General features: G+C 42.0%; 1 protein-coding gene across 3 annotated transcripts in view; it reads left to right on the top strand.

Annotated features, from left to right (window-relative positions):
* LOC149312752 (rho GTPase-activating protein 7-like) overlaps nt 1-19,445 on the top strand; it is a 270,354-nt gene that overhangs the window by 190,998 nt on the left and 59,911 nt on the right. Inside the window, exon 1 of one of the 3 annotated variants that reach the window (XM_089525293.1) lies at nt 10,367-10,514. The exons of the other annotated variants lie outside the window; for them this stretch is intronic. Within the exon in view, the coding sequence (XP_089381419.1) occupies nt 10,502-10,514 (13 nt within the window). The 5' untranslated portion in view covers nt 10,367-10,501. Of the gene's footprint in view, nt 1-10,366; nt 10,515-19,445 lie in introns of those variants that run through there. 3 annotated transcript variants of the gene reach the window in all.

Here is a 19,445-nt window from a genome sequence, read left to right as displayed (position 1 = left end):
AAATCAGCATATGATTATTAGGTTTCTTTCATGGCTCTTATTTAACAGTATTTTTGTTCTAAAGAGAATCTTCTCTCTAAAGATAATAGTCTAAAAAGAGTGTGTTTTTTTAAAAGTGATGCCTTGATCATTTTGAAAACATACTCACTTTGGCAATGTCAAAGTTAAAAGTGTACACTAAACAGACTAGACTGTCTCCAGACACTGCCAATGAAAGGAAATATAAGATTTGTAACAATACAGAAAATGAGACTTCTGGTGGGGGGTCAGAAAAATCCACTGAAAGGGATAAATTCTCTCCAGGGTCACTTAGTCCAAAAGCTTAGAAGTGCTGTTTAACCATCCCTGTGCATATATGTGCCCATAAAATAAAGTTTAGAAACAACACAGACTCAATAATTATTTTCCAAAATTTGGTAAATGTCACAGCCAGAAAATTGGTTCAGAATGGAAAACTGGGACAAAATAAGGAAGAACATTGTACCTGTGAACAAAATGGGTTGGCTTTGTTTCAGTCATAACTCCACTATCTAAAGGATGTTTGAATGAACTTTGACAGAAACATCTGTTCACCTAAAATGTGAACTGTGCTTTGAAGAAAAAAATACAAATACAGACACTGTAATTTGTTTTCAGCATTTCAGAATAATATTATGCTTATGCAGATATTCAGTGTATAAGAGTGTACATTGTATCACCTTAAAGTTAGTGGCTTGTAGATAATTTTACACCATTATCTTGCTTTGTTGTTGTTGACTGCCCCTCAATCCTCCCTAACTCATGGCAACCCTGTGGATGAGACATCTCCAAGACCCCCTGTCCTCTACTGCTCTGCTTAGATCCTGAAATTTCAGGCCCTTGACATCCCTGATTGAGTCTATCCATCCGGCATGTGGTCTTCCTTTCTTTCTACTCCATCTTTCTTAGGATTATTGCCTTTTTTAATGAGTCTTGCCTTCTCAAATGTACACAACGTGATTGACCTGGAAGAAACAGCAACTAGAAAAGAGCTAATATTGTTTCACCTTATGATAACGTTTTTACTCGCCAAAATGAAGAAAACAAGGAGAGTTGATTTCTGTTTTGTGCTGAACGTTCTGGCAGCTGAGGCCCCGATACAGCGGGGAAAGGGGCGGGTGCAGGCTTTACTGTTGGGCTCTAGTTCTCATTGTCACCAGTAAGCATTCCCAACAGTCAGGGTCAATGGTAGTTTTGGTCCAACCACATATGGGAAGACAAGGTTTGGAACTATGGATGATGATGATGATGATGATTATTATTATTATTATTATTATTATTTCTTACCCATTTCTCCCCATGGATTGAGGCAGGGAACAAGAACAGACCAACAAATATGCATCAGTTAAGAACACACATCCGTTTAAAAGAACAAACAAGAGACATACATATTAAAACCATCTACATTTAAAATTTATAATTTAAAATTCACAATTTTATATATCATCTGGATAGACCTGCTGGAAGAGATTAGTCTTCAACGCTGTTTTAAATTTGGGCAGCATATTCAGCTGTTGAATCTCTTCCAGCAGGTTTTCCCACAATCTAGGGGTGGCTGAAGAAAAAGTCCTCTGGCTGACAGTCAGCAACCTGTTTGGAGGAAGTATTTGGGAGGAGGCAAATTTTAGGTTTTAAAGGTAATAACCAACACTTTGTACCTTGTTCAGAAACTAACTGGCAGCCAGTGGAGTGATTTTAATAGCTGATAGTAAGCACTATTGGCTGTCGCATCTGGCAAGAGGTGCACTTCTTCCAGAGTTTTACATGACAGCAAAAAGTGAGGATGGTGAAAGCATGAGTCACTCTGACTTCGTCACCGCTTTGGACAAATATCGCCAAGATATCATAAGGCTGGTTGCCAGATTGCAAGGCTAGTCCTGTCTTTATGAAGATTAAAGCAGCCACCTCAGTCAATACATTTTTGGATTATCATGTAAAGGCAGCAAATTATTGGTTGCTTAATTTGTTATTATTAAGATGGCCCATAGACGTAGGTCCTCTTATGTTTATGTGTTTTAACCTATGTGCTTAAATGGTTTCATGTTTTTCATTATATACGGTATTTTAATCTGTGTTGTACCCCGCCTTGAGATTTGAGGAGAGGTGGGAAAGAAAATTATTTGTTGTTGATGATGATGATGATGATGTTATTGTTGTTGTTGTTGTTGTTGTTCCATAGCCAGAGAAAAGTGCCTGTTGCATTTTCTGCCTCATGGGCTAAAATAATTTGGGTGATTTTGCAAATTATATCTCTTCAGTTAGTTGAATAGGAAGCACCATTTGCTGCTCTGCATGCAGCCTTTGCCTCAGGCTGCCTTTGCCTCTTGATTCAACCCTACCATACTGGAAAAATCCCATTTCCTTACTTTTACATCCCAGTACAGAGAAGCCATGTTCTTTACCCTCAGGGTGTGTTGTTGTTGTTTTTTGTTTGTTTGTTTGTTTTTTTAAAGGGAAGACTTGTTGCAAATATGTACATATGTGACACAGACGGTATTAAGACCTCATGTAATGATAAACTGAATTTCCACAAAAATATTTCAGAAAGCAATAATTTGTATTTTCATTCAAGTAAGTTCCACCAAATCGTTGTTGCACCATGTCCATGTGGCTTTTCAAGCCTCAACTTTCCAGTCAAGCTCACTGTTCAGCTTCAGAAAGGGCCATGTAAACTGTCACTCTCAGAAAGATCTTAGCCAGAAGCAGGAGGCAACCACCAATACGAGTGATATAATTTACAAATTGTCTACAGTAACGACAAAAACACTCAACCAACAACACATCTAAACCACCTTATAACTAAATCAATGCAACACGTACATCTAGCTGCAGCTAACATGCCATTCTCCACCTGTATAAAATCCTCTAGTGAAATATAATGAAACTAACCATGGCAACTTTTTGCTGCTTGCATACCAAAAGAGAATATGCAGTTAACATAGTATGTCCTATTAAGTATTAAGACTGTATGGAAAAAGTGATGTCAGGGCACTCATGCTTCGTGGGGGAACCCCTGTCTTTATGGGCCAGGCAACCTGTAACCCTCAAATGTGCTAAAATGTTTCTTTAAAAGGCAGGTGAATATAACTAAGCTAGTAAAAGTGAATGATATAGAAGGTAATTGACAGCACCAGTAATCCAAGAATAGCCAAGCTTTAGCTGTGCTACAGTCCTACTCTCCAGTTGGCTGTTAAAGTGAATTAATGACCTGGAGCTATGCAGGGGTTGCCAGAAACAACATCACTCCCAACCTGGCAATGTTAGAAGGCAGCCAGCAGTAGGTAACTTTCTTACTTTTAAAAGAGATTGCCTATGTAAGACACCACACTTTCAATCAAACCACACTGCATAAACAGCTAAACCTCAGGGTGCACCATAAATGTACATTAAAAAGAGGAATGGATCTTACAAAACAAGTCCACTTTCCCATCCTTTTCTTTGCAGTGTTTTTGACAATGTGTTTATGAGCAAATTAAATCCTGTTTGTCTGTCTTGCATGTCTCCTTGTGCTTTAGGAAGGCCAGCCAGTCACCTTTCATTTCTTTATCTTTTTCTCATTTCTTTTAAATTAAATTTTAAAATACTGCTGGAAAGTTTATCCGGCTCCATTTTTGTTTCCAACCTTTAAAAAAAAACAAAAGTATTTAAAGCAGGGCTAGGGAAACTTTGACACTTTGGTCTAACTATATATGGAGGGCTACAGGATCTCCACTCTTGAAGACATGCTTCAAGAGAAAGACAAGAGAGGGTCTATGCCATCTCTCTCTCTCTCTCTCTCTCTCACACACACACACAGAGAGAGAGAGAGAGAGAGAGAGAGAGAGAGAGAGAGAGAGAGAGATCAACACAGTTCACTGCTGGTTTCCATTCCCAATACGAAGATCTGGGGTTTTTTTTTCTGATCCTAAAGCTAGGGAGAAGATTGTACCTGTGAACAAAATGAGGGCGAACGTTGTACCTGTGAACAAAATGGGCTGGCTTTGTTTCAACCATAACTCTACTAAGGATGTATGTTTGGGTACACCTTTACAGAAGCAACAGTTCACTTAAAATGTGAATGCTTTGCAGAAAAAATACAAATATATGTACTGTTATTTGTTGTCAGATGTTCAGAATGATCTGATGCTTATGTGGATATCTTGTGTATAAGAGTGTGCATTGTACCTCAAAGTTACATCTTCAGCACAATGAAAACACCAGAACATTTTATCAATCTGCCTGATTAATCTGCTCAGCTGTCCTTAAAAACACCAGTATACTTATTCAGAAAGCAGAGGGAACAAATAGAGAGAACAAGAAAATGTGTAGTAAGATAGAATCTCTTTCTTTTCATTAGCTTTTAATTTATATCAATACGGTACATAGTTTTTAGCCTTTAGGCTATGTACGATCTTTATTCATGGAGGATGAAACTATCTATAGATATGAGTTATTGTAAATCAAGGTTTGTCAGGAAGTAGTTTGAGATCTACTGATGACTAGATGATCTGAAGTACATTGTCAAGGATTGTTAAGGATTTCTAAACTCAGTTTTCAAGAAATGTAACAAACAAAGCATAATCCTTTTGTAATCTCTTCCCTGTCCTATATTATACTGCTGACAACTGGGTGTAAACAGGAGTAGAGATGGGGTTTTTTTCCGGGGCGGGGGAGGGATGTTAAACTGAAGATTCATTTCAGTCTAGTTCTAGTACAAAAAACAAATTCCCTGGGTTTCAGATTATTTTATTCTACAAGTGTGAGCTTTTTACACCTGGCTCCAAATAGAGCATCTCAGGTTTCTAGGTCTTTACAAAAGGAAATATATTCCCATGCCTTTGAATCTGCTCAACTCTGTTGCAAGCTATGGAAAGGAAAAGATTGTTTCTATGAGTGGGATACACTGGAAACTGAGCTTAAAGTTGAGCCATCAACCACCACTCCACCTCATCAGACTGTCCCATTTTCTGTTAGGGATTTCAAATAAGCCCCTAAATCAGTAATTGTGTAAATCATTGTTTGAGTGAAAGTGGCTGACAAGTTCAGATGTGCCGGGGGCCTTTTTTTTTCCAAGGCTGATCAGGAAGGGAATCTGAGCTTGTTTTATGTGCCATCTTGTTCAGCCTTGAGCTTGTGACAGTGGAGTAGGAGAAAAGGGCATAGTGTAGGCAAATATGATATGTAAGTTTCTGAAAACATTATTACTTGTCATGTGAAATATTATTTAATAATAGCTTATAATAACTACAGCAACTTTAACTGGGCTGTCCATTTTATCCTCCTAATCACTGAACCTAATACATAGAACTAGTTGTCATTACATGAGGATTTTTTAATAGAGAAATCTCATGGAATGAAATCAGTTTCCATGTGATTAAAGCTGATAGCTTTCACTACAGCAAAATTACTTACAGGTATATCTGTGGGTCCAGAAGGACAGAAGTAAATTCCTCAAATGATACCATTTGTTTTGCCATTTGTTCTAGTACCATCTTTGAAATGGTACTAGAGTGTTTTCCTGCACTGGCCCTTTTAAATAATATTTTAGTGTATACACATGCACAGTCTATCCAATTTAATCTGCTCTATCACTTCAGTCCTTCTAGGGCCCTAACAAAAATAGGCTGTGGTTAAATGGTTCAACCTTAAACTAGGCAGCTGTCAAAAAACAATTGTGAAAGGGTAGCATCTGTACACACTGCTCCTACCCAGGGCATGATGTAATAACGGGCATTAATTGAGCACCATCACAAAGTATGTGCCAACATTTATAAACCAGGAGAGAACTCTTGGAAAAGAGGCAGATTTTTTTCTCAGCACTTGTTAAGGAAGTTCATAAATACTGAGCCAATTCCAGACACTCACCCATCATCAGTAGTAACTGTTTCAGGGAAACACTGGCAAAACTATGACTAACATTGCAAGTTCAGCTGTTTGGGGAATACACAAACTTTGGTGAGATTGATCCTGTGAGTTCCTGAATTAAATAAATTGTTGGGTTGCATGCTGAGTAAGTCATCGTGTCAGAATGACTATTTGCTTTGTATGTATGGATTGGAGGGGAAGTGTGTCTCTTGCTCTTTGCTTGTCAAATTATTACAGGCAAATCCCTAAAAGCTGAGTTATACTAAAAGTATGTAGCTGAAAAAGAAAAAGCAAAGATGGGCCTTGTGAATCACACCCAAGCTTCCCTGATCTTCACTGCAAAAGTTCCAGTATGATTCAGAAGTGTGTATGTATAGTAAGGAACCAATAAACAATGTTTACTCAGTTTGTGTAGCTCAGGAATGGTTGGCCCGAAAAGCGGGTGGGGCTGTAGGTACAACATGTCACTGCAAAATGAAATGACACATGTTTCAAAAATTCAGGTGTGGATTTTTGAAATTATCATGCTCCACCAAATCTGTATAATATTTAAAGAGGGACTGGTGCAGACTGAGGTTTGTATTATTTCCAGTTCCTACAATGTAAAGTGCTAGATTGTGTAACACTGCTGGGGTTCTTTTTCCCACCAGAGCTCTAATGCCAGGCATAAGTGGGGGGGAAATATAGGTAATCAGTTGCCGCAGATGGCAGGATATGGAACCACTATGTATGGATAGATGTACCTTACTGATGAAACTGGGCTATGGACTTGAACTGGCTTGCAAAGTAATTTTATTTTATTATTGTGTACAGTGGAACCTTATTATACGCGGGGGATCCGTTCCAGATAAAAAAATCCGCCTATGCTCGAGCCCCATTGTTTCCAATGGGGCTCGTGCGCGGCGGCATGGCAGCGCGCGAGGCGCAACGGGTGCGCGCGCCCATTCAATTGAATGGGACGCGCCGCCCCTTCCGCCCCGCGTGCGCCGGCGGCTTTGAGCGCCTATGCTCAAAGCCGCCTATTAAAAGACCGCGTATGCGGAGGCTCCACTGTATTAATTTTATTTATATCCTGCCTTTCCCTGGGATGGCTCGCAAAGACTCTATTAGATGCGAATGGGAGACTTATTATCTGTAGCAGGGGTGGAAAAAGTGTAGCCTGTAGGCCACATAAACCTCCCCAGTCCCAACGATCAAATGTTTTATTTTACCATTATTCTTGCACTGATGCAGACCAATGGAGAGGACATGTTCATTGGGCTGCATCAGTGCAAGAATAATGATAAAATAAAACATTTGATCCAGCACAATTGTCCATCCACATAGAAAATGTAAGGAAGCAGGGAATGCATTCAGACTGCCAGACATAAGAGTTTCTTGTATATTACATGTAACATTGATTTAAATGGCAACTATACACACACAAACTGTTCAGGCATTAAGCATTCAGCCAGAACAATGACAGAGAGCACTGGAGGGGCAATTCATGCTTTAGAGGAAATGGACCATTGCCTCCAGCTCAGGCTTGTGTTGTTGCTTGCCTTCAACTTATTTCTGACTTATGACGACCTTAAGGTGAACCTATCATGGGGTTTTCTATGGCTGAGGCTGTGTGACTCACCCAAGGTAACCCTGTCAATTTCCATGGCCAAGTGAGGAATCTCTGATCTCCAGAGCTCAAACCACTACACCACATTGGCTTAGGCTACTTCCAGCCAAAATATTCCTGAGTAAATATTTCCTTCTGTGTCTGTTTGCATGAGGGAATGCCTGCCTGCCTGCCTGCCTTGCCCTGGGTGTTTGTGGATGTTTGAATGAACACTTAGCCCCTGACTTTGCCTGTCATCTTAGGTTGTCCATCACTGGCTGTTGTGCCACAAAGGGCACATGCCCACTGGCTGTGCGTCCTACAGCTGAATGCATGAGTGCTGATTTCGTCTCAGTTCAAAGCTTGCTGTGCTATGTGGGCAAAGTCTCAGATGGGGCAGAAGTGTACATGTCCCCACTTCCTATTCACACATTTTCTGTTCAGAGAATGAGTGAGAGAGAACACCTTGTTTAAGGATATGGCTGCAACAGCACTGCTGAAATAATCCAGTTTCACCCCACTAATTGCTCTGGCTCAATGCTATGGAATTCTGGGAACTGTAGTTTGTTGTGGCCCCAGAGCGGAGCGGAGCTCCATCCCCGAATACTTTTGCAAAAGTCTACTTGTGAGGCAAAAGAAATGGTTGGACCCTGGATGCTGTACAGGGAAGAGAATATGGATCTGACATTCTGTGTGCAATATGTATACCATTCCCTTTTGGAGGTCCCCTGATACTTTCATTTTTTCCCCTAGTTACATTATTTTGGAGGATAAAAGAAACTTTGTTTCAATAGCACAAGAATAATTTAAGGTGATGAGCCATAGCACTGAGTAAATGAAGCTTAAATTTTTCCATTTCTGGGTGTTGGGCAGCTTCATCGTAAAATCTCAAGCTTTCACAATTCATGCAAGTTTTACAGACTCTCATGTTTTCAGAACTTCAACTTTTCACCACTCACACTTGACTCATTTCATACAGAAGAAGTTGCACAATCTATTACACCTCCCACCCACCCCCCCAATATTATTATTATTAACCTTTATTTATAAAGCGCTGTAAATTTACACAGCGCTGTACACACACCCACACACACCTTTCACCCATTAAAATTGCTGTGTAAAATACCCCATGGAGGAAGAAAGCTGGAGTATGTAAAGTATTGCCTGTGGAATTGCAGAAAACATGTATGATCTAGCAAAAATACACACAAGTCCCCTGGTAAGGGAATGCTAAGTATTCTGCATATTATTTATAATGATACTGCTGAATATATTACTCTTTTGTAGCAAAAGAGAAGAGGAAAACTTTGCAGCACCTTAAAGACTAACAGATTTATTTTTTCCACAAGAGTGTCAAATTAATTATGAGATTGTTTGTGTATGTGCCTTCAAGTTGCCCGTTAACTTATAGTGACCCCATCATTGCATAGGTTTTTCTTAAGCAAGGAAGAGGATGGTTTTGCCAGTTCCTTCCTCTGAAATATAGCCTAGAGCACCTGGCATTCATTGGGGGTCTCCCATCCAAGCACTAGCCAGGGCTGACCCTGCTTAGCAGCCAAGATCAGCCAGGATCTGATGCCTTAGTTTAGGGTGTTTAGGCCTGGGTTGTGAGGGGGTGTCTGATGTGCCTGGTTTAGCTTTGGGCCCTGTTCATCTTTGGCATGTGTCTCAGGAGAGAAGGAGGCCCTTTGGCTGAAAAAGTCTGTGGCCAACATCTGCCAGAAGTTGACCACATAATTGCACTGGAGGGCTCACAAGTGCCTAGAGAAGTGCTCTCTCTAGGAATATCTAGGTCCATAGAGTCGCACTGGAGGACCTAGAGATTCCTAGATAGAAAATATTAATCAAATCTATGGACGATCCAAATCCACAGAAGTCAGAGCCACAAATGTGGAGGACCAACTGTATTCAGTGTCAGGGATATCCAATAATGTTAAGGGAAAGACCCTTGACTCTGGAAACCAGGGTTTGTTTCCTCACTTGGCCATAAAACCCACTGGGCAAGTCCCACTCTCTCAGCCTCAGAGGATGGCAATGGCAAAGCCCCTCTGAAGGAACTTGCCATGAAAGGCCTTAGGGTTGCCCTAAGTCTGGAACGACTTGAAGGCACACAACCACAACAGTGGAAGGTCTATGACCTGGCCAAATGGGGGCTTGGTGCATGTGGCCCAGGGACCACCCCTGCTTTAAACCACAGCTAAAGTTAACCAGAGTTGGGGATTCACATATAACAACGAGGAGGAGGAGGAGGAGGAGAGGAAGCGTCTGAGTTTTCTTGGGGTTTTTAATGCAAAATGCTAATGACAGTTATAGTGTTGCATTCAAATCTGGTCTTTGTGGGAAAGCACTTGAAGGCAGACAACCTAAAAAAGACTTGGGGGCTTAACAAAATTACTCAGGGTGCCCAGATGTCCTAGTCACAAAGGAGGACAAATGTAGGACCATCCAGGAAAATGTCAGGTGCTCCAAAATACAAGCTAAGAAAACTCCTAGAAATGTAAACCCCTGCTTCTGAAACCTGCTCCAAATGGAGGACATTTTGGAACTCCTCCTGGACAAAATGGAGGACTTTCTTCCAGACAAATGTAGGCAGCTGCAGAACAAAAGCTAGGCACACTCTTAGAAGTGTAAGCCCAGGCTTCTTAGTCCTGCAGTAAGTGGAGGGCGTTTAGGAATCCCTCCTCTCTTACCAAAGAGTTAAAGCGGTGCCAAACCGGGTTATTTCCCCAGTGTGGATGCAGCAGCTGTCTTTGGCCTCCTTCCTCCCAGCCTCTGACCAACCCCTGGAGGAGGAGGAGGAGAAAGAGGAGGAGAAGGGGAAGAGAAGGGGAGGGCGATGCCTGGGATGGAGGCTCCTTCGCCCCCTCCTTTGCCTCTGAAGGGCTTTGGCTTCTTCGGAGAGAGGAGTGGAGGAGGCTCAGGGCAGGCGGGACCCTGGAGCAGACGGAGCCCCGGGGGCTTTGGAGGCAGCGGCGGCAGCAGCAGCAGCAGCACTGGCCGGCCTTCCTTCTGCTTCCCCGGCCCTTGTGCCAAGAGCAGCCGGAGAAGGGCATGATCCTGACAAGTAAGTTCCCGCCATTTGGGGAAGGAAGCCTAAGGTCCTCCTGAGGAGAGGGTCCTCCTGAGGGAACAGAGGAGGGAGGGCAGGGGATAGAATAGAAGGTGGGCATGGAGGGCGGGTCCGGGAAAATGAGGACGTGCTTGGGTCACTTTCAAAACGCACCACCCAAAAAAGTGGAAGACGTTCCTGAAAAAGGGAAGTCAGGAAATACAAGTCTCAGGTCCCAAACACACTGCAGAAATCATCCAGTCTGAGACCGCTTTAACTGCCCTGGCTCAGGGCTAGGGAAGCCTGGGAACTGCAGTTTATGATGGCACCAGAGCGCTCTCTGACAGAGCAGGCTCAAGGTCTCAGAAAACTACAGCTCCCAGACTTCTCTAGCATTGAGGCAGTGAAAGTGGTCTCAGACTGGACTGTTTCTAAAGTGTGTTTTGGATCTCTGTCCAGCTGGGGAAAGTTACTCTCTTACTTTTGGATGATACCTCCCTGAATCTCTCAGGCATTCTGGGAGTTGCAGTCCAAGGGGTGGGCAACCCTTGGGAAAGTTACATATTTGTTCTACAAGTGGGCTCTTGGTGTCTGCTGGGGTTTGGTTCCCAGTGGATACCGAAATCCATGGATACTCAAGTCCCATTAAATACAGGGGCATAGTCAAATGGTGGCCCTTATATAAAATGTTAAAAAGCAAGATTTGCTTTTTTTGGAACTGATATATTTTTGGACTATCTTCAAGCTGCAGATGCTTGAATCCATCGAGAAAGAATCCGTCAATACAGAGGACCGAGTTGTACCTGGACTACAGAATTCCCCAACCAAGTCCTTCCAAGTCGCCAGTCGATTAATGACAATCCTGTGTATTTCATAAGATTTTCTTAGGTAAAGAATACTCAAAGGGGGTTCTTTCCACTATAATTTTAGAGCTGGAGGGGTTCCTTGTTTGGACTGCAACTCCCAGAATCCACCAAGTCGAGATGCTGGGAGCTGTGGTCCATGCCAGAAACTTCTCCCAAGTTCTGAAAGGAAGGAGAGAGATTGAAACCACAACAGGATATTGTGATGATGGTTGGCTTTGCCCAATTTTTTCAGCAGAGGCAGCAGCTCACACATGCATTGAGGCATGCACAGGTTGCCTAAGAAGGTAGCCTAAAATGTTATGGGGGTGGGAGAGAAGTTTTGGCCTGAGACATGGATTGAGGAGGTGGCTTGAGGAGGTTTTGCTTTGGGATCCAGACCCCTGGCAAAGGTGTGACTTCAGCTCCTTTGGGGAAATCTCTGATCAGTCAAGCTGGCTGGAGATCTGGCGATTAGATGGTCCCACCTTGGCTCCTGTTTTTGTTTCTTCCCCCACTACAAAAGCAGAAGCCAAGGTGGGACCATCTAATCTCCTGATCTCCAGCCAGGAGAGGTGGGTGAGCCTCCAACAGAGTCGAAAGGGCAAAGAAGACCCTTCATTTGGCACGTAGGCAGACGCCTTGCAACAAGTCTTCAGGGGAAATCCTCTGCCCCCTTCAGAAATATTGGGTATTTGCTTTGCCTGACTCTCTGGTTTGCTTCCTTGCTCCTGGTCTCCAGCTTTGCTGGCGGGAAGGGCACCTTGTGTGCAGGGTGACCAGATATGATAGTCACAAAGGAGGACAAGGCTCTACTGCAGTGGTCCCCAAATGGTGCCCTTTAAGAAATTTTGGACTGCAGCTCCCAGAAGCCTCAGCCATGTTGGCCAATAGTCTGGGTTTCTGGAAGCTCAAATCCAAAATCGCTTAAAAGGCACAGTTTGGGGACCACTGCCAGCATGTGGAACATTCGAGAAAAAGGGAGGACATGACCACGTTTTGTTTCTACAGAGTAGATATGCCCTTGTTGTTGTTGTTGTGTACCTTCAAGGCATTTCCGACTTACACTGACCCCAAAGCAAGTTTATTCAGAGGACGTTTGCCATTGCCATCCTCTAAGGCTGAGAGAGTGTGACTCTTCCAGGGCCACCCCTGTACAAGGCCAAGTCAGGATTTGAACCCTGGTCTCCAGAACCATAGTATGATTCTCAAACCACTACACAGTGCCGGCTCTCATAGATGCACCCTGAAGCATTTGTGCTGACTGGGGATAGTGGGAGTTGTAGTCCACAAGGAACCAAAACATTTAATTCAACACCACTTTTAATGGGTCCTGTGCTTTTGAGATCCTTTCCCACTTCACCTGGTTTATGCCCTCATTGGAAAATCAAAATCCAGCAGTGGGTCATGACTGTGCAGCTGGGGAGGGAAGGAAGGAATATTGGGTTGGCCACACAGCAGAGAAAAGGGACAAAGCTGAGGGAAGTGTCCCTTTTGGACAACAAATCCCACTATCCCCAGTGCCCAAGCTGGCTGGTGGTGGTGGGGGGGGGGGGTTGGAGAGCGGTAATCCAAAAACTAACTTTCCCAAACTTTGAACTGTAATAATGACAAGAAGGTACATAACAGTCTCATCCTTTCCTTGGAACTAAATCCCATTGTACAATATGCACTGGGGAGTCTTTCCTAGGAAGTGTGCTTAGGATCATAGCCTAGGGCTCCTAATGAAACAGGAAGAGGAGAAATCCTTGACTGGCTGAAGCCATATGGCAGCTTTTTCCTGGAAATGTGTTTTAGATTAGTTTAGATTAGCGGAGTGATGTGTGTGTGTGTGTGTGTGTGTGCTTTTTTTTCTTCTCCTGTTTCAAGCCAAAATTTCCATGTCACTTGGATCTGTGTGTAGGTAGGAGTCTGCAAAGAGAGCAATCGAAGAAAGGAGTTAAATGGAGGGGGGGGGTTGCGGGGAGTTAAAGAGAAAGGAAACCTACAATCCCCTTTTGAAGTTTCTTTCCTTCCAATAATTAGCTGGGTGGCTCCTAAGAGCCAAATACCCCCCCACCCCCAGCCATGCTGCCTGAGTTCAAGATGTCATCCTAGGAGCCTTTGATCCCTTCCAAGGAGCAACACCCCCTGCCAGTTGTAAACAATGCCTTGTGGGGGTTTATTTTTAAAACACAAACAGAAAACAAACTCTTTTTGTGGTCTACCTTGGGTACCACGCCATCTCCTTTCTCACAAAAGCCTGCCAATGACATACTTGGAGCATCATTGGGAACAAAATCTTTCTCTTAACTCTAATGAAGGCCATACCTCTAAGTAGCAGCAAATGAGGTGTAACACATTTTAGGAGGAGTCTCTAACATGTGCCTGTTGCTCCTTTTTGAGAGAGGGAGAGAAAGAAAGAGAGAGGGACTGCACAGGAGAAAGAAATCCTGAAGATGCAGCAGTTTGCAATGGGTCACCCTCAGCCTAGTAATCCTTGTAACGTTGCATTGAGAAATAAGCTTGCCTGATGACCTAAATGTCTTTCAGAAAACAAAACACAGATATATACATGAAGGTTGTGATCCTCTTATATTGAGATCATTGACCTCAGGAGTTAATTTTAAATAGCACTGTATTGCTTTACTCATAGGATGTTAATAATACTTAAAGAGCAAGAGAAGACAAATTGAAAAGTCAGTACCTAGTAGTGGCTGGTGGCATCCAGGAATGTGTGCACACTGCAAAGTTATAGCATTTTGATACCAGTTTAGCTGCTAACCTTCCATCCTATAGAATCCTGGAATTTATAGTTTGGTGAGATTTATAAACTTCTGTAATAAACCCCCCTGAATTAAATCATTAGAAGCCTCTAGGGGAGAATTCTAAGTACCTAACAAAACTACAAATCCCAGGATTCCTTAGGATGAAGCTATGACAGTTAAACTAGTATCAAATGGCTATAACAATGCAGTATGGATATACTCCCATGTCACTGGGGTGATGAATCTGCTTTGGACTTTAGGATAAAGTTCAGCACTTTGAATAGCTCATTTAAAGTTCAGACTAAAACCCAGAGTGGAATCACCACCCCACTGGCATGGAAGCCACCAGCATCTGCTGTTAGCATTAATCTTCTAGCCAACTCTGGGCTGGATTTGGTTTTCTGACTACACAATTCAAAAATGTTTTTTCCCCATAAAGATATGTTCAGTGAGAACCAGCATGTTGTAGTGGTCTGTGTCCTATACCAAGACTCTAGGGACCAGGGTTCAAATCCCACTCAGCCATGGAAACCCATAAGGTTATTTTGGGCAAGACATACTCTGTTAGCCTTAGAGGAAGGCAATGGCAAACCCTGTTCTAAACAAAAATTGCTGGGGGAGGCATAATAGGGTTGCCTTAAAGTTGCCATAAGGTTTTGGGTTTTTTTAATTGTAATTTTTAATTGTTTAATGTTTTAATTATACTGTTGGAATCTGCTTAGATTCCTTTATCAAAAAGCGGAATACAAATAAATATTATTATTATTAAGTTGGAAATAACTTGAAGGCATGCAACAATATTTTTATTGTGCTACCCATCGTCTTTCAGGAAGGAGACAAGTGGACATATGGACGTGCTATATGTTATTCCCAGCATTAAAAGCAGTTTCTGGGAAGTGGGAGGGTGTTCTTGAGTTCTTGTCATGCCTGTAGGCTTCTCCTAGGCATTTGGTTGAACACTATGAGGAGAAAATCCTAGCCTGGGTAGGGCTTCAGTCTAACTCAACAGGGCTCTTCTTCTTTTCTTAATACTCATCCTTGCAAAATTTACATCTTATCAGATAACAGAATTCCCTGGTCATTCTGGGAGTAATGATTCTCAGCTATGCTTAATGCTGTGTCCAGACCATTTCTCCCATCTGATTTCCCATGGGATTGTTAGTGAATTTCTCAGACTGTTAGGCAACATTATTTTCTCATTTCTGCAGTCTGAGGTTCTTCCAGCCGGATTTGGCAGAGATTGAATTTGAGATACTATGCATCCAAATCATCTATATGCTCTTAGCATAACTTCAGTCCTTTCCTAAGCCATAAACCCAAACTAGGTTTCTGCTGTGGAGGATGAGTATTCAACCCAGAGGGTCACAGGTGGACCTCTCTACTGGAGTGGGTGGGAAAGCAGCACACACAGTTCTCCAAATGTTTTGGTTTACAGTTCCCACAATCCCTAACTGCATGCTTTCTGAATTGTAAAGAGGTGCTTGAGCATAGCTTGGAAAACTTAATTTTCAGACTAGAGGTACCAGAATCCCTTGAACAGCATGTCCACTGGGTGATTTGTAAAGTAAGTTTTGTAAGCTGTGTGCTTGACAACGTCACAGCAGAGTTCAGGCTTTTTGCCCTGGAGAGAAAGCCCTCCATATCATTTCTAATTTACCAATTCAACAGCACATGAAGATACTGGGTATGCATGATCAAGGCGATATATCAGTTCATGACAGAGGTGGTCATTCAGAGGCTGGATGCATTTTATATTCCAACAGCATCTCTAATTTGATTCACTTGTTTTCCTTTGGGGGAAAATGACCCGCTCACACTTACACTTAGGGCCAGATTTGTCCTTGAATCATGAGCAAACACCCAATTCAGAGAGCATTAGGAACTTCAAGAAGAGGAAAATATCAACAGCATGCTTCCTCCCCCCCCCCTTTTTTTTTTTTTTCCTTTTCCTCTTGAATGTTTGAACTTGGGATAGTTTAAAGAACAATTTGTGAATGTTGCAGTCCCTGAAGGAAAATTACCAGACAACTGTGTGCATGGCACCAGTGCCTACCCTCCTCTAAATCAGGCTGGGAAGTGCTACCCTCATTCCTGTTACTCTAGAATAAATAAATGAGCGTGAGCTAAAATATATGTGCTGGAGATCTGGTGGCACCAGGCAGGCAAAGAGCTCCCAAGACAAATGACCTTGTCTAGCTAACATTCTGCCTCTTGCTCCCTGAAGATGAAATTTCAGGCAATCTGTCAGAATGTTTTGCCTGTTAACAGTGTGCCCCAGGTTTTGACTTACACCTTATCTAACAATAATAGTGGATTTTCTCCCTCTCCCTCCCCATTTTTGTTTAAAGTGCAGAGTTTTTTATTTAAGCAACTGTAACATTATCACAGTCATCAGTTACAGATGCATTTTCTCTCTTGAGCTGTTGGGAGTCTCAGAAGGATCGAGGAACTCCCAGTAGTCTGGATAGTGAGGATCTGGTTACATTTACAATGCAATTTATATTGAACTAGAAAGAAGATAATAGCCTAGCAGATTGAGGAGTGTTGTTGGTTTTTTTTCATGGGTATGTAAATATATCTGCTGCTCAAATTTTGATTAATTTAGCATCCATCTGGGCTACAAGCTCTTTGCTAGATTGTACATCTGATCTAACCCAATAGACTTCTGGGTGCCTTCATTTTAATTAACTGATCTTTATTATGTTGTCTTTCTGTTGGATCAACTGGAGGAAGCATAATTTATCCACTAGCCTACTTTTTTTTTTTTCATTTTCAAAACCAGAGAGAATGTATGAGGATTGTCAGCCTTGCAAACTAGATCTCAAAAGTTACTTGCCAATATGTAGTGGCAAAGTCTTTTATGACCTAAAGGGGGAAATTCAAAAGGGCTACAATATTTGCATAGACATGATTAGCAGTTATCATAGGTGACCAGGAAATCCTTATTGAGGAGTCTCAATTGGGTAATTCCCTCCAAATGCTTGCACAATAGAGCCTTGCGGGGGAGGTTATGACAGACTGGCTGTGGTCCCCTCAGTTGAAGATTATTTCTCAAATGGCTGGGATTGATTGGTACTACTCTATGCATGAGTAGTTTAATGGGCCAGTGTACTTGGCCATTGGTTTTCCTTTCACTGTCATGTTTTGGTATCCCTCTTCACCTTTATGAGATTTGTTGTTGTTGTTGTTGTTGTATGTCTTCAAGAACTGAAAACGGACCTGTCATGAGGGTTTCTTGGCAAGATTTGTTCAGAGGGGTTTTTGCCTTTGTCTTTGCCTTCCTCTGAGGCTGAAATAGTGTGATTTGTACAAGGTCACCCAGTGGGTTTCCATGGCTGAGCAGGAATTCAAACCCTGGTCTCCAGAGTCGCAATCCAGTGCTCAAACCACTACACCACACTGGCTCTCTTTATGAGAGCAGGCAGAGCCATTGTTAAACTTTGTGTTCTCCAGTCCACTAAACCAATGTTCTTTCAAAGGTTCCCTTTCATTTTAACTGTCTGGTTTCTTGCTGAAGACTCACACTGTGGAATACACAAGATCTGTGAGAATTTGGGGAATATGCAAAGTTTCTTTTGATAGCTAATGGAGCAAAGCCACTGCAGAGCTTAGTGAGGTGCCACTTAGCCTGTGAAGAACCTCTCTTTCTTTCCACATGCACACACACATATGCACCAAGGTTCATCTATTACCAGTAACTGCACCTGATACAAACTTACTTTTATGGCCCATTCATAATATTGTGTGTGACCCCAAAGTCCTAAAATGACTTGGAGCTGACTGTTCCAAGGAACAATTTCCCCTTTAAGGCTTCTTGGAAGTTCAGAGCTGAAAGTGGGGCTCTGCTTTGAATTTAATCTCCTGCAGAGTCCAGACCAACACCACTCCTTCCTTTTGTCTTTTCAGAACCAGGTCAAGTTCTTTCTTTTGCAGCCTTTAAGTTACCTTGTTTAGAATTCCTTGACATTGATTTTACATAAACTAAGATTTTGATATTCTTATATGTAGCTCTAGATTTTTTTAAAGAAAATTAATATGCTTCTCTTCCATCTTGCTCTTGTTCAGAATAATCTGCATCTCTAGGCACACAGTATTCAGTATGTGATGCCTAATTCTATATAGGATTAGAGTGCTCAGATTTTTCATGTGCAGCTGTCTAAGCATGTGGACCAAACAATATTAGGACTGACTTTAAAAGGTGAAAGGAGTTTCATGCAGGCATTTACAGATTTTGGATCAAAAGTGTGTTTGCCAGAGCCTGCCCTTACCATAGTAGCTGTAGAAAGTTGCACTTGCCAGATGTTAACAAGACACTCGCCATGGTGAAAGGTAAAGTGCATGTGTGATACACAGTTCTCTTGAGATAAATGTTTCCATTGTGAGCTAGGATAGATTGATAAGCAGCAACTCTACTTGATATTCATAAAAACCTTCCAATTAACATGACTATATAGGAGGCAGCTCTAGACAAAGGAGAAAGACCTATAGTTTGTAGAAATAAATATTACTTTGTATTCAGGCAGTTCTAGATTCAATCTATGGATTTTCCAATTCAGTTAAATTCAGAGCAATCTAGGTTGTATCCCACATTGTTTCAAGCAGCTTCATCCTCTCCAATATCAAATTTGCACATATAATACTTACCAGTCTTCCACTAAAGTACGTGGAAAGCCCACACATGGAGAAACATCATGTTCAAAGCATGTGTGGGGCTGCTGGGGGCGGAGGTCAGTTTGAAAGGATGTTCAGTATGAGATCTTCCAAACCTTATGTCCTCTAGTGTATGGAAACAGGTAATAAAATGGAATGTATATGAATTGCTCAGGACCAGCAGAGGCATATGGAGTTTTTTCATATGCTTTGGTGAGAGACAACCATGGTCTGTTGGCCTATGAAGGGGGATGGGGAGGGAGGTGTATGTCAAACAGGATGGTCCTATACTGTAAACAGAAGTTTCTCATGCTTCACTAGCAACAGGAAGGAGGAAATGAGGCTATGCAGCAGAACTGACAGGCTCCAGACAATACCAGGCCCACCCTAGCATTTTTCACTGTATTGCCAAAAGACCTAAAGACATAAAAATAACTTCAGATGTTTCCCCTTCCTTTTTACTGCTTATCAGAGAAATATAACAAAATCCAATGCAAACTGTCCTATATTAAATCTACCCCATTGGTGTATCAAGACATTATTTTAGGAAAAGGGCAACAATGGTTGGACCAGAACAATAAGAATAAGAACTTTCATGCTTCTCTTGTACCATCCAAAGTGAGACAAATAGATCTCATTTGCAGTAATTACATTTATGAATTCTGGTTTTTCACAGAAGTATGAAGAGCCACAAACATGACTGTGCT

This window comes from Sceloporus occidentalis, unplaced genomic scaffold, assembly GCF_023333645.1.
Source record: "Sceloporus occidentalis isolate IW3139 unplaced genomic scaffold, rSceOcc1.0.p SCAF_5, whole genome shotgun sequence".
NCBI lineage: Eukaryota > Metazoa > Chordata > Lepidosauria > Squamata > Phrynosomatidae > Sceloporus > Sceloporus occidentalis.
The sequence above is the reverse complement of the archived record's forward strand: the minus strand, read 5'-3'. Positions and strand labels throughout refer to the sequence as shown.